Raw genomic sequence first — 15418 nt, 5'->3', positions numbered from 1 at the left:
TCAAGCAAAACAGAACAGAGAAATATGAACAAGGAAGATGACAAAAACTAGATGTATGGACCTTCTAGGGCGCCAGGGGTTTAAAGAATGCACAGAGTTCAGAGGTTGTCACACAAGACTACACACGCACACACACACATTAAATTAAATACATACAGTATATGGTAACAGAATAATGTGTTGTACCTTTGCTATTGGTTAAATGTCAAGAGAAAGAAGAGGTGGACCATCTATACAGAAGGGTATTTAATGTCATGCAAAAATTGTAAGAACGAGTAATCTGTTTGTCCTGTACCTGGGACCAGACTCCCTGCATATTTCAATAAACCTAACAACTGATTGAAGATTTCTTGAATCTACTTACTCACCATCCTTTTTTTTTTTAAGTTACATCGTTGGCGAGTCAACTGCAGACTGTTTCCTGCTACTTTTTTTCCCAAATACCGGGGGGCTGATACTTGACTACGGAGAAACCTGTTTGCCCAGCCTGTATCCCCTGCAGAGGACCAGGACGAAGCAGACAGAAGGAGACTGTTTCTACTCTCAGCTCAGACAGTGTGGAGAATCTTTGAATCAGGACTTCAGCTCGAACATATAATCACATACATTGGTGAGTAGTTACTGGTTTATTGTTTTATATGCAGTTTTTAGAATGTAGTGAGAATCAAGGGTAAAGTATGAAAGAGGACTTTTGACTTCTTGATAATTCATGTACATTGGGGACACAATTAGTTAAGGCTGCTTAACTAAAAGTGTATTGACTATTAGGACTTTATGTATGAAAGAGGACCTCGGGCTTCCTAAAAAAAGTCAGAGTAAATCGTGTAGTGTTATGACGTGCCAGTAGTCTATTGGACTAGTTACATGGACTTGTATTGCTCAACAGGAACGGGCATACTCGGATTGATGTTTTATGTTTGTTTTTAAGAGGATTTGTTACACCTGTTTTGTCTTTGTTTTTACTGTTTGGTTTATAAGTCATGATAAGGGGACAATAGGATAAGCCTCTTACTTAACTGTCCACATTAGGTGGTACAAATAAGGAACAATCAGACAATAAGTTCCAGTTAAGCCCAATAGCAAATACAAAAATGAAAATTAAATGTGCAATAAACCAAAATAAAATTTGATGCTTCCTTAAGCATAGCTTTAAATACAGAACATTGGTAAAAACAAGACAAAACTAAAAAGTGTTGTTGTTTTTTTGTTAGTTTTGTGTTTTGTTGGGAGTCTGATCAACTGATATGGAGTATGGGCTATGTTTTTAAACATGGCAAGGAGGGACCCTATACAAAAGACAGTAATGAACCAGTCAATACTATAGGGCAGGAGTATGTGTCAAAGGAATGTAAAATGTCTAAAATGTGCGCAAACTGCAAACGTGCTGGACATACAAAGAATCAATGCTGGGTTAGAGGGGGAAGTGCTGAGGGGCAGGGTCCACAACAAAAGCAACTGGCTGTAAATAGCTTGAGGTTACCTACTGCACCTCCACTCTCTTACGAGGAACTGAGACAATTGTTACAGTCCTTCTCAAAGCAGGTAGGAAACAATGGCCAACATAACCCTTCCCACAGCCCACAGGAACCCCCACCTTCATCTGCCCTATGAAGGGGTCGGGCCTCTATTGCAGCAGTGAGTTATATTACTGCTGACAAGGAGGGGCACCCATGTGTTAAAGTTTTGGCTGGAGGCCGTCAAGACTCATTTCTGATAGACACAGGGGCTGCTTGCTCTCTCACTTACCACACAGACCTACCATCCAGTGGGAGGTCTATTCAGCTTGTAGGAGTAGGAGGAAGTGTAACCAAAGCCAGAATATCCACTCCAATTACACTGCAATTGGGTACTATTAAATTGGATTTACCATTATGTATGGTCAGTACACATGAAGGTTGTATTTTGGGTGCGGACGGGATCGCCCGCCCTCGATTGATTATTGAGCTTTCTAATCGTTTGATTTGACAAGGGGCAAGAGATCCCCAGGGCATCAAGATGGCAGATAGGCATTCAGTGTTTACTGTGAAGGGTACAGAAGATTATGATGTTGTGAAGTTACTACATACTAGTGCCAGCCGGCTGGCTGAGATTCTGTTGCGTCACAGTAAAGTGTGGGCACAGCACAAGCATGATTGTGGTAATGTTAAAGGTATGGTAGTAGTTGTGAATAGCATTGATCCCCCTCCACAGAAACAATATCCCTATCCAAAGGAAGCAGAAGCTGCAGTTAGTCAGACAATTGACTCATTGTTAAGACAGAAAGTAATACGTGAGTGTGTCTCTACTGTAAACTCACCTGTATGGCCTGTGAAGAAACCAGATGGTTCATGGCATCTAACTATTGATTACAGGCAGCTTAACAAAAACACCCCCAGTGCTACAGCATTGATATCCACCACACCACACATGATGTCACAATTGAAAGGAACAGCAACAGTGTACTCTACACTGGATGTCTTGAATGGATTTTGGGGAATTAGAGTACACCCAGATAGTCAGTACAAGTCCGTTTTTACCTTTAAGGACAGGCAATTTACGTGGACTGTGTCACCGCAAAGGTATAGTGATAGTCCTATGCTGTTTCATCAATGCATGGCTAACATTTTGCAAAGTTGTTCTCAAACAGATAACATCATCCAGTATGTGGACGACATACTTCTACAAACGGATACCAGGGAGGAGCATTACGGGCTCCTTGATGAGGTTCTCACTTTGTTGGAGGAGGCCGGCATGAAGCTGAACCCGAAAAAGGCTGCATTAATGAAATCATCTGTTTGCTTCTTAGGAGTACAGGTAGAAGCTGGAGGACGTATACCTGACCCAGAAAAGATTAAGCTGATTCAAAAGTTGCCCCGCCCACACAAAGTTACAGCCTTACGATCACTTGTAGGTATAACAGGCTTCTGTAGGGACTTTATAGAGGGCTACAGTGAGAAAGCTGCACCTCTATATGAACATCTGAAGGGAAACCCAGGTAAGGAAGACACACTTACCTGGAACAGCGCATGACAGAATGCTTTCATGACACTCAAGACACCACTAGCACAAGCCCCAGCTCTGCGTAGTCCAGACACCACACTTCCCTTCATCATTGAGGCAGCCGCATCAGTCACTAGTTTGTCAGCAGTACTCATGCAGGAAGTGCATGGTAAGTGTATACCTGTGGGGTACTTCTCACGAACGCTTACACCGGTAGAAAGATCGTATGATCAATGTACAAAACAAATTTTGGCAGTACATTGGATTGTGATGCACACTGAATACATTTGTCAGTTTGGGAAAATAATAGTTCATACACCACATCGCTCTGCTCATTACAGGGCAGGTGAAGGGAGTGTCAGCCCAACGATGGGGCAGATGGGTTACTGAACTTAAATCTAAAAACATCACAGTTAAACACTCTGCATCCTACACACTTGCTAACATGCTCACCTATGAAGGGGAGGCTCATGAGTGTACGACACGACAGTTGGAGGCAAAGGTTGGTCCTTTTGCGACAGTACCACTTGCTGACTCTCTGTCTGTGTCGATGGCTCTCGCTTTTATGATAATGGTCTGTATCACACAGGTGCAGCATGTTGGGCTCCAGCTATTGGAAAGGAGGTACTGATAAAGTGTAAACCCACAGACTGTTCGAAGGAACATTGTATCATACCACAGCCCAGCTTGCCTGTGTGACACCTCACCGTTTATGCAAGGATCTAGTCATCTACATGCATCAAGTGAGTGGTCATGCAGCATCACAAAATGTGTTAGACCTCTTACAGGGATGCTACTGGTGGCCAGACATAGCAGATATAGAGATACAGATATTGCGCTGTGCTTTATATGCGCACAAATGAATCCAGCTCCTACACGCCACAAGGTCCCAATGGGTACCTCACATTGGAATGATGGGCCCTGGGAATCTATTCAAATTGATCACACAGGGCCATTACCTACAGCCAAAGGAGGATACAGATATATCCTTGTGGTAGTTGACATGTTTACACGCTGGGTGGAGGCATTTCGTGCACATCGATGCGATGCTCTTACGACAGCCAGGATTCTATGGGAACAGGTCTTCACTAGATGGGGCTTCCCTAAGAGACTGGAAAGTGATCGTGGAACTGCATTTACGTCCGAGGTAATGGCCTGCCTATGTAAAATGTTAGGTGTAGAACAACACTTCCACATTTCTTACCACCCGGGTGCTAGTGGTATGGTTGAACGGATGAATCGCACATTGAAAGATGGTCTCAAGAAGGCTGTATTAAAAGCAGCTACTGATCTTGGTAGATCTACACCTGATTGGGTTGCAGCTTTGCTCGGAGTGCTAATGGTAATTAGAGCAACTCCAGTGCGAATAACAGGATATACCCCATTTGAGCTAATGACAGGAAGGACAATGCGGGAGGCACACCCCACAGGGGTCCCAACCCCTATTACGAGCAAGGTTACTAATGACCAATTCCTTCAACTGGTACAATTGGCTCTCCAAAACAAACTTTTGTTTGCTGCTAACCAGATGGGGGCAGCACATCAATACACAGTTCAGTCCTCTCAACCCCCTTATATAGGGTCTCCTTTCAAATTGGAGACCAGGTCATGCTAAAAAACTTTTTAAAAGGCAGGGCATGGGAGGCTAATTGGGAAGGTCCATATCAGGTTATGGACAAGTTGGGTGAAACCAACCTGAAATTGGCAATACAGAAACGTGGCAGACAAAATACAGTACTTTGGGTTCCACGGTGACCACTGTAAGCCATATCATAAAAAGGTCATTGAGCCTACACAGACTGCATAAGAATATACACTAAACCTGGTCTTTTGTGTCCCCACAAGTGAATTATGAAATACCAACAAACAACCTTGATTGGCATATTCACTCTGCTCACTGAAGCATGATGGGACCCACCAACGACACTGGTGACAGAGACACAGTGTATAAAGAAAGGACAGTATGTGCAGTTACAATTTCAAGATAGCCTGGGGCTCCAGGCATGGAAAAAGGACCGTAAAATGTTTGGTCGTGATAAGGTATGGAAAATATCTGTTAATAATCAAGTGCCAGAGCCCAGATATGTCCAAAAAGGAGGGGACATAATACTACAATGTCCAGGGAACAGATTTGGAAATATTTCATTATGCCAGTATAATAATGAGGAATGGACATTTACAAAGGTCACGACAAACCCAGAGAAATGCACCTACTCGATTACGAACTATGACGATTCAAAGGGAGGTGTCTGGAAATTTAAAGTTTTTTTTGTAGCTGGTGATGAACCATGTGATAGGGTTTGCAGATATAAAGTAAAAAACAGGTCTGATAATGATGCCCAAAGGTTTCTGTGGTCTAAGAACCACGAGGGACGGTATGAATCTACTATATGTGAACCTCACAAGAATGGGAAAACCCAGATAGTTGGTGTTAATGGCTGGACACCCAAAAAGGTATTTTAAAAAATCAGACATGCAGGACACAATATATCAGTATCAATATCCAAATCAAATTTGTAATATTTCAGTTCATAGTAATAACTGTTCATACAAATCACTCAAAAATATAACATTAACATCATGCAAGGAGGACAAACCCAAAGTATGTCCCCATTTGCACCCCCTACCTCGGTAAGGTATCATTCTCGGACCAGAACGAAAAACTGTTTTGGATAAAGAGAATATAGTGTTATCATATGTAATTTATAATTTCACAAATCTAACTTATGTTTGAACAGCACTGCAAGCAGCATACCAATATCCAGAATTGGCTTCAAAGGGAAATAGGTAGTACAATAAAAGATTACAAAGAGCGAATAGCCGAACGAATGTATGAAGGTAATGAGAAACGTAGGAAGAGGGGGCTATTTGATGAAATAGCAGGCTGGTTTGGTGCAGGAAATTCTGTTGCAAACAGCTGGGATATTTATCAAATGTCAAGAGGGCAAACTTGGATAGCAAGTACAGTTGGAGAACGAATGGAAAGATTGGGGAATGGACAAATGTATGTAAATCAAGGGACAGAACTCCAGGGTACAGCCATATATGAGCTAATGGATGGAACAGAGGGTGCCTGCGCAATCTGACCAAAACAATAGATTGCTGGGTGACCTTTTAAAAACAATGAAGGAAGAAATAATGGACACTAGGCTAAGAGTGGTACCTAGACATGCACAGGAGGAACTCAGGTTGAGGTTGGCAATGTTCCATCCTGATCAGACTGCTCTCCTGGGAGCTAGTTTAGTGTGGCCAAAGGAGAACGGCAAGGAACCACCTGGTCACATAGGGTTCTATCTCTCAATACCATACATGGATCCTAATAACCAGTATAAAGACAGTTTGAAGATTAGACTGATAGGAGTACTACACAATGAGACAGTGATAGGTTGGGAAAAGGCTACATGGACAGTTCAATAAGGGAACCAGAGTGGTGTGGTGCATAAAGCATGCTGTTATGAAACAAAGTTATGTAGTTTGCGGGTGTCCTGCAATCACCGGAATCAATAGAATATAAGCACCGAATTAGAGGTACATCACTACAGGGGTGGAAGCAGTGCAGGTTGGGAAATATCAATGGTGTGTGTTGAGTAACCATACCAATTTTAAGTATGGAGATTTAACTTGTCAGACTTCTCCAGGATTTTGTTTTGATCCAACATATGCAGTTCTGATTGGAAATATATATATATACCTGAATCTGAAGCAGAGGAGTTCCAAATTACCGCTTGGTGGGATGACACATATCTAGATTCATATTAGGTCATTTTTTCTCAAGTGCACTAATTGGTTAAAATAGACCTACAAAGAACGGAAGAGAAGCTGCTCAAAGCGAAGGTCGAAGTTGATTTGGCACAATTAAAAGCCACCAAAACAAAGAATGTCAAACAGCAGTTAAGTTCAACGTTCTTTTGTTTATTCCTGAAATAAATAGTACATGAAGTTGACAACACAGTTTCCCATGATGAATGGGCAAAAATGTCAAAGACAAAGCCAAAAAGACTCATAGCAGTGATTGCTGTAAAAGGTGCTTCTACCAAATACTGACTTAAGGGGCTGAATACTTATGCAACCAGTAAATTTCATTTTGTACTGACTGTTCATTATTTGTAATTCAACAAAATGTGACATTATTGGTAGGGGGTGAATACTTCAGCAAACCTCTCTCTCTCCCCCGACCCTATTAAAATGTTCACTTCAATGATGGTAAAACAAAAAATATTTTATGCAAAGTATGTTAAGGTGATATGGTCTTGAAATCTCAAAGCTATATTAATGTTGTTTACAGTGCATTTTTAAACATAATGCTGGCAGTAACAGTTCAGAATATTCGAATAAACTGTGATGGGCTACTGTTTTCTATTCTTTGTTTGCTTGTGTAGAAAATGTGTTCCACAGCCGAACTGGGGTTACCTGACCCAAGAACCACGTTACTGGATCCTCAGCTGATGCACTACCCTTGCATTATTGTCTGTATATCCATATAGTACACACTCAGAGCGCTCCCTCTAGTACATAGAGAGCTGCCTCTGTATGTTTACATAGTACACACAGAGAGCTTCCTCAATAGCCACATAGTACACACAGAGAGCTTCCTAAATATCCACATAGTACACACAGAGAGCTTCCTAAATATCCACATAGTACACACAGAGAGCTTCCTAAATATCCACATAGTACACACAGAGAGCTTCCTCAATAATCACATAGTACACACAGAGAGCTTCCTCAATATCCACATAGTACACACAGAGAGCTGCCCCTGTATATCCACACAGGCTGGTCTTTTCAACTAAACATAGTCCAAGTTAGATTCCAATTGGATTAATCTCCATACACCCTGCGTTCTGTTACATCCAATGTATAGCAAAAGGATTCATCTCAATTCAAAGTGGTTCTTGCATCACGAACAAGGAAGAGGTTGCGTGCAAAACGGTGACCATGCATACCACAAGCAAGCATCTTAACCACCATGCAAAAGAGGCAGGCTCTTCTGCACTCAGTTAGAGGTTTTACCCCGGAATCCAAAAATATGAAAAGGATCACAGTTGTTCCTTTGTTCTGTTTTACATTTTAATTTTATAATATATATATATATATATATATATATATATATATATATATATATATATATATATATATACACACACACACACACACACACACACACACACACTTTGCAACAGAGGGTCTGAAAAGGGAGCATAGTTGGTATTCTTGAAGTATGTAACCTTGTATTGACCTGTAAAACTTATAAATCATCTTGGATAAGGGTGTCTGTCAAATAAATAAGAAAATGTGTAAAGCACTACAAGAACCTCTCAGGGCTGGTGAGCCAATCCAAACGATGCACACTGTCAAAAAAAAAAAAATAAATAAATAAATGTCCTTAAACATGAATTTAGTAAGTCATCACAGAATAGCTCCATGTAGGTCTGGAATTCAAACTTATTGGTTTGTCTGATAAATCATTACACAATTGCATGATAAACGTGAGCTTCGAAAAAACGGTTCCTTCCCGAGATAACGTTTGCAACAAGCACTATCCCTCACCAAATCCGCTACCCAAATGAAAAGGTGGGTTTCTGGAAATCACTTACTGTTTTTAAAAAACAAACAATAAACATAAACGTATACAATCCTAACCTCAATCAAACGGGAAGGTAGACAAACAGTGCTGGGGTTACTCCGGGGGTACCATGGTGTGCAAGCAGAGGGTCAAGACAAGTACGAATTCTCAGTAAACATGTAGGTATAAAAAGCAAACAGCCGACAGATAGCCCTGTTAATACAGTGAATCAGGAGAAAACGTGTTCACCCAAAGCGCAGCGCTGCTAAATTGCAATCGTATGATTCAGAACATCTGCAAAATCTCTGAACACCTCGCCAGGCAGCACCTAGCTCACCTAGCTCTAAATCTCATCTGAAAATCGGCAGATAAGGAAGAAATATAGGTATGGAAAACAGTACTGTGAAATCACCAGAGGTGCGCCGTGGCGAACTGTACCTATGCCAGACTGTTTTCCTTGATTAAAAAAAAAAGTTATGTCTGAAACTTTATTTTGATACCGTACTGACAAATACTGCATGACAGACGAAACCTTTCTAAACTAAGTGAAACTTCTTATCTTTTTTTGTTTGTTTTTTACAGGAAAAAGTGACGGGAAAAAAAAAACCCTACGTGCCGCATACAGCCAGTAAACAAAACCTTTTTTCAAACTCTTCCCAAAGTTGGAGAGGACAGGTTAAACGGATCGCATTCCCACGATCACGGTGTTTTGCTTGTTTACACCACACAAGAAAAACTTGTTACTTACCAACGCCATATTTTTCCTTCTTGGTCGGAATCCAGCGAGACATTTTTGTGAAAAACCTGATTTATAAACAGTAAAAGTCGTCCACCCGCTGCCTCTCTCCTGTGTTTACCGCTCCGCCATGATGCTGACTCATGGGGGAGTGGTGAGGGAGGCACGCCAGCCCGGCCAGCACAAAGGTTTGGATGTGCAAACTGGTCTTCTCTTTTTTCTATTTAAATTCATGTAATATTTGGAACCAGTTTACGTTCAGATATAACATTAACCCAACTTCCCATTTCTATCTTTGTTCTGATTATACCACTTCCCGTTCTTAACACATTTAGTGAGTCTGCTGGATTAAAAACTGAAAACGTGAAGAGTTTTATGTTTTCGTGGCAACCATTCCAATGGAGTGTGATAGAAATAGCTGTTTAATTGTTCATTTATATTTTGTAACATGTACCAAAAGAAATGACATCAACATATTTTAAATATGTTCTTCTTGGCAGCATTCACAGTACACCTGTGCTCTGAAATGGGAAACACACCAATACAGTAGAATCACATTACAGAATTTCTAATTTTACATTATTACCAAATAAAATCACCCTTCTATAATATCATCTAGACACATCACCCTTCTATAATATCATAGACACATCACCATTCTATAATATCATAGACACATAACCCTTCTATGATATCAACTAGACACATCACCCTTCTATAATATTATAGACACATCACCCTTCTATAATATCATCTAGATACATCATCCTTCTATTATATCATAGACACAGCACCCTTCTATAATATCACTGATACATCACCCTTCTATAATATCATAGACACATCACCATTCTATAATATCATAGATACATCACCCTTCTATAATATCATCTAGACACATCACCCTTCTATAATATCATAGACACATCACCCTTCTATAATATCATAGATACATCACCCTTCTATAATATCATAGATACATCACCCTTCTATAATATCATAGACACATCACCCTTCTATAATATCATAGATACATCACCCTTCTATAATATCATAGACACATCACCCTTCTATAATATCATAGCTACATCACCCTTCTATAATATCATAGACACATCACCCTTCTATAATATCATAGATACATCACCCTTCTATAATATCATAGACACATCCCCCTTCTATAATATCATAGATACATCACCCTTCTAGAATATCATAGCTACATCACCCTTCTATAATATCATAGACACATCACCCTTCTATAATATCAAAGACACATCACCCTTCTATAATATCATAGACACATCACCCTTCTATAATATCATAGATACATCACCCTTCTATAATATCATAGACACATCACCCTTCTATAATATCATAGACACATCACCCTTCTATAATATCATAGATACATCACCCTTCTATAATATCATCTAGATACATCACCCTTCTATAATATCATAGACACATCACCCTTCTATAATATCATAGACACATCACCCTTCTATAATATCAAAGACACATCACCCTTCTATAATATCATAGACACATCACCCTTCTATAATATCATAGATACATCACCCTTCTATAATATCATCTAGATACATCACCCTTCTATAATATCATAGACACATCACCCTTCTATAATATCATAGATACATCACCCTTCTATAATATCATAGATACATCACCCTTCTATAATATCATCTAGACACATCACCCTTCTATAATATCATCTAGATACATCACCCTTCTATAATATCATAGACACATCACCCTTCTATAATATCATAGACACATCACCCTTCTATAATATCATAGATACATCACCCTTCTATAATATCATAGACACATCACCCTTCTATAATATCATAGACACATCACCCTTCTATAATATCATCTAGATACATCACCCTTCTATAATATCATAGACACATCACCCTTCTATAATATCATCTAGATACATCACCCTTCTATAATATCATAGACACATCAACCTTCTATAATATCATCTAGATACATCACCCTTCTATAATATCAGATACATCACTCTTCTATAATATCATAGATACATCACCCTTCTATAATATCATAGACACATCACCCTTCTATAATATCATCTAGATACATCACCCTTCTATAATATCATAGACACATCACCCTTCTATAATATCATAGATACATCACCCTTCTATAATATCATAGACACATCACCCTTCTATAATATCACTGATACATCACCCTTCTATAATATCATAGACACATCACCCTTCTATAATATCATAGATACATCACCCTTCTATAATATCATAGACACATCACCCTTCTATAATATCATCTAGATACATCACCCTTCTATAATATCATAGATACATCACCCTTCTATAATATCATAGATACATCACCCTTCTATAATATCATCTAGACACATCACCCTTCTATAATATCATAGACACATCACCCTTCTATAATATCATAGATACATCACCCTTCTATAATATCATAGACACATCACCCTTCTATAATATCATAGATACATCACCCTTCTATAATATCATAGACACATCACCCTTCTATAATATCATCTAGATACATCACCCTTCTATAATATCATAGACACATCACCCTTCTATAATATCATAGATACATCACCCTTCTATAATATCATAGATACATCACCCTTCTATAATATCATAGACACATCACCCTTCTATAATATCATCTAGATACATCACCCTTCTATAATATCATCTAGACAAATCACCCTTCTATAATATCATAGACACATCACCCTTCTATAATATCATCTAGATACATCACCCTTCTATAATATCATAGACACATCACCCTTCTATAATATCATCTAGATACATCACCCTTCTATAATATCATAGACACATCACCCTTCTATAATATCATCTAGATCCATCACCCTTCTATAATATCATAGACACATCACCCTTCTATAATATCATAGATACATCACCCTTCTATAATATCATAGATACATCACCCTTCTATAATATCATAGATACATCACCCTTCTATAATATCATAGACACATGACCCTTCTATAATATCATAGATACATCACCCTTCTATAATATCATAGACACATGACCCTTCTATAATATCATAGACACATCACCCTTCTATAATATCAAAGACACATCACCCTTCTATAATATCATAGATACATCACCCTTCTATAATATCATAGATACATCACCCTTCTATAATATCATCTAGACACATGACCCTTCTATAATATCATCTAGATACATCAGCCTTCTATAATATCACTGATACATCACCCTTCTATAATATCATAGACACATCACCCTTCTATAATATCAGATACATCACCCTTCTATAATATCATAGATACATCACCCTTCTATAATATCATCTAGATGCATCACCCTTCTATAATATCATAGACACATCACCCTTCTATAATATCATAGATACATCACCCTTCTATAATATCATAGATACATCACCCTTCTATAATATCATAGACACATCACCCTTCTATAATATCATCTAGACACAGCACCCTTCTATAATATCATAGATACATCACCCTTCTATAATATCATCTAGATACATCACCCTTCTATAATATCATAGACACATCAACCTTCTATAATATCATCTAGATACATCACCCTTCTATAATATCAGATACATCACTATTCTATAATATCATAGATACATCACCCTTCTATAATATCATAGACACATCACCCTTCTATAATATCATCTAGATACATCACCCTTCTATAATATCATAGACACATCACCCTTCTATAATATCATAGATACATCACCCTTCTATAATATCATAGACACATCACCCTTCTATAATATCATAGATACATCACCCTTCTATAATATCATAGACACATCACCCTTCTATAATATCATAGATACATCACCCTTCTATAATATCATAGACACATCACCCTTCTATAATATCATAGATACATCACCCTTCTATAATATCATAGACACATCACCCTTCTATAATATCATCTAGATACATCACCCTTCTATAATATCATAGACACATCACCCTTCTATAATATCATCTAGATACATCATCCTTCTATTATATCATAGACACAGCACCCTTCTATAATATCATAGATACATCACCCTTCTATAATATCATAGACACATCACCCTTCTATAATATCATAGACACAACACCCTTCTATAATATCAGATACATCACCCTTCTATAATATCACTGATACATCACCCTTCTATAATATCATAGACACATCACCCTTCTATAATATCATAGTCCCCATTTTCCAGTAGTCTGAATATACTGTATTATGTTTTCTTTCCCTTTTTGTTTTCCTTTCCCCTCCTTCAATACACTATGTATTAATTTAGTATCCACCTCTAATGTATTGAACTGATTTATTAACACCAACCTTTGACAATCCCCATGTAATCCATCTGCATGTTTCCCTATTCTAAACAAACGCTGAGTCAATGCTTTATGTCTTATTCTCAATCTCCTCATTACAGTTTCTTCTGCCCTGTTCAGATGTTTCACTCCCTGATCTAACCTTTGGTTGTATATCTTAATAAAACCTTCCCTTAGGATTGTGTTCCAATTGGTTTTGCCATAATTCCATGATTTTTTGTTTACTTATTGCATTTATTTCTGCCTGGCACAGAGGGAGTGCCATATCCACATCCTTTCTCAATAACAAATATTTTGCCATAAAATCCCCCTGTTCATTTCCGAGCAGCCCAGAATGACTTGGTACCCATGCTAATATAATGTCGATGTCTCTGATTGCACATTCATTTAATGCTATTCAGCTATCAAATATAATATCTTTCGTGACTCCACTCCCTGTCTCAAAAGCATTCAGTGAACTCAGAGAATCAGTAAACAGAACTGCTCTGTCTGTTATGAATCGCATGCAAACAACAGTGCCAGTGCTTCTGCAATAAATATAAATAGGTGATCAGATAATCTTTCCATTTCCACTCAAAAAACCCTCCCTTGACCCAGCTGACTTGTTTCATTTCTGTCCCATCTCCAGTCTCCCTTTTCTCTCAAAAACTCTCAAAAGGGCTGTAGCCAGTCAGCTGATGAAACATCTCACAGACAACAATCTGCTTGAATCTCTACAGTCTGGTTTCCAGATGCATCACAGTACTGAAACTGCTCTGCTCCGGATTGTGAATGATCTCCTGCTCAATGCTGATGCTGGTGCTCCATCTGTGCTTGTCCTTCTTGACCTAACAGCTGCTTTTGACACCATAGATCATGGCATTCTTCTTGACCGCTTTCAGAAGTATGCTGGAATCACTGGAACCTGTCTCTCCTGGATGTCCTCTTACCTATCCCGATGCATGTAGTCTGTTTTTTTTATAGTGGTGTTGCAAACCCAGTTACTTGTGGTCTCCCCCAATGATCTGTTCTTGGGCCCCTTCTCTTCAATATCTACATGCTTTCCTTGGGTCACCTCATCCGCCAACACAGCCTCATGTTTCACTCCTATGCTGACGACACCCAGCTCTACTTACAACTCGACCCTAGTAGCCCCTCTGCCATGGTCCGACTCTCTTCTTGTATTCAAGAAATCAAGGCCTGGATGTCTACCAGTTTTCCTGAGCTGAACACTAGCAAATCTGAACTCCTTTAGTAGGATCTAAAACTAAACTTAAGGATCTCAATATAGCTACCCTGAACCTTGGAAACTGTCTGCAACTGCCTTCTCCTATAGTTCGAAGCCTTGGTGTACTTCTTTACAGCAACCTCTTTCTTGATGCCCACATCTCCCCCGTGGTCAAATCTTCCTTCTACCGTCTTCGAAATATCTCCAAAGTCCGTCCCTATCTTTCCCTCTCAGATGCGAAGACACTCTGTCATGCATTTGTCTCCTCTTGACTCGATTACTGCAACTCTCTATATGGTGCTCTCCCGGTACGCTCCATAAACCGACTGCAGCTAGGTCAGAATGCTGCTGCCAGGATCCTTACCAGATGTAAAAAAAATGATCACACTACCCCCAACCCTGTCTTGCCCAGCTGCACTGGCTACCTGTAAAGTTCAGGCTTATGTTAAAAACTCTCCCGCTCACCTACAATGCCCTTCATCTCAC

At 39.0% G+C, this 15418-nt stretch overlaps 1 protein-coding gene across 2 annotated transcripts in view; it reads right to left on the bottom strand.

Annotated features, from left to right (window-relative positions):
* dock5 (dedicator of cytokinesis 5) overlaps positions 1-9416 on the bottom strand; it is a 144510-nt gene extending 135094 nt beyond the window's left edge. For both annotated transcript variants that reach the window (XM_041233352.1, XM_041233350.1), the window contains exon 1: positions 9294-9416. In XM_041233352.1, coding sequence (XP_041089286.1) covers positions 9294-9336 — 43 coding nt within the window. In that variant the 5' untranslated portion in view covers positions 9337-9416. The remainder of the gene's footprint in view (positions 1-9293) is intronic.
* Between the last annotated feature and the right edge of the window lie 6002 nt (positions 9417-15418).

Source organism: Polyodon spathula, chromosome 31, assembly GCF_017654505.1.
Source record: "Polyodon spathula isolate WHYD16114869_AA chromosome 31, ASM1765450v1, whole genome shotgun sequence".
In the NCBI taxonomy this organism is placed as follows: Eukaryota; Metazoa; Chordata; class Actinopteri; order Acipenseriformes; family Polyodontidae; genus Polyodon; species Polyodon spathula.
The sequence above is the reverse complement of the archived record's forward strand: the minus strand, read 5'-3'. Positions and strand labels throughout refer to the sequence as shown.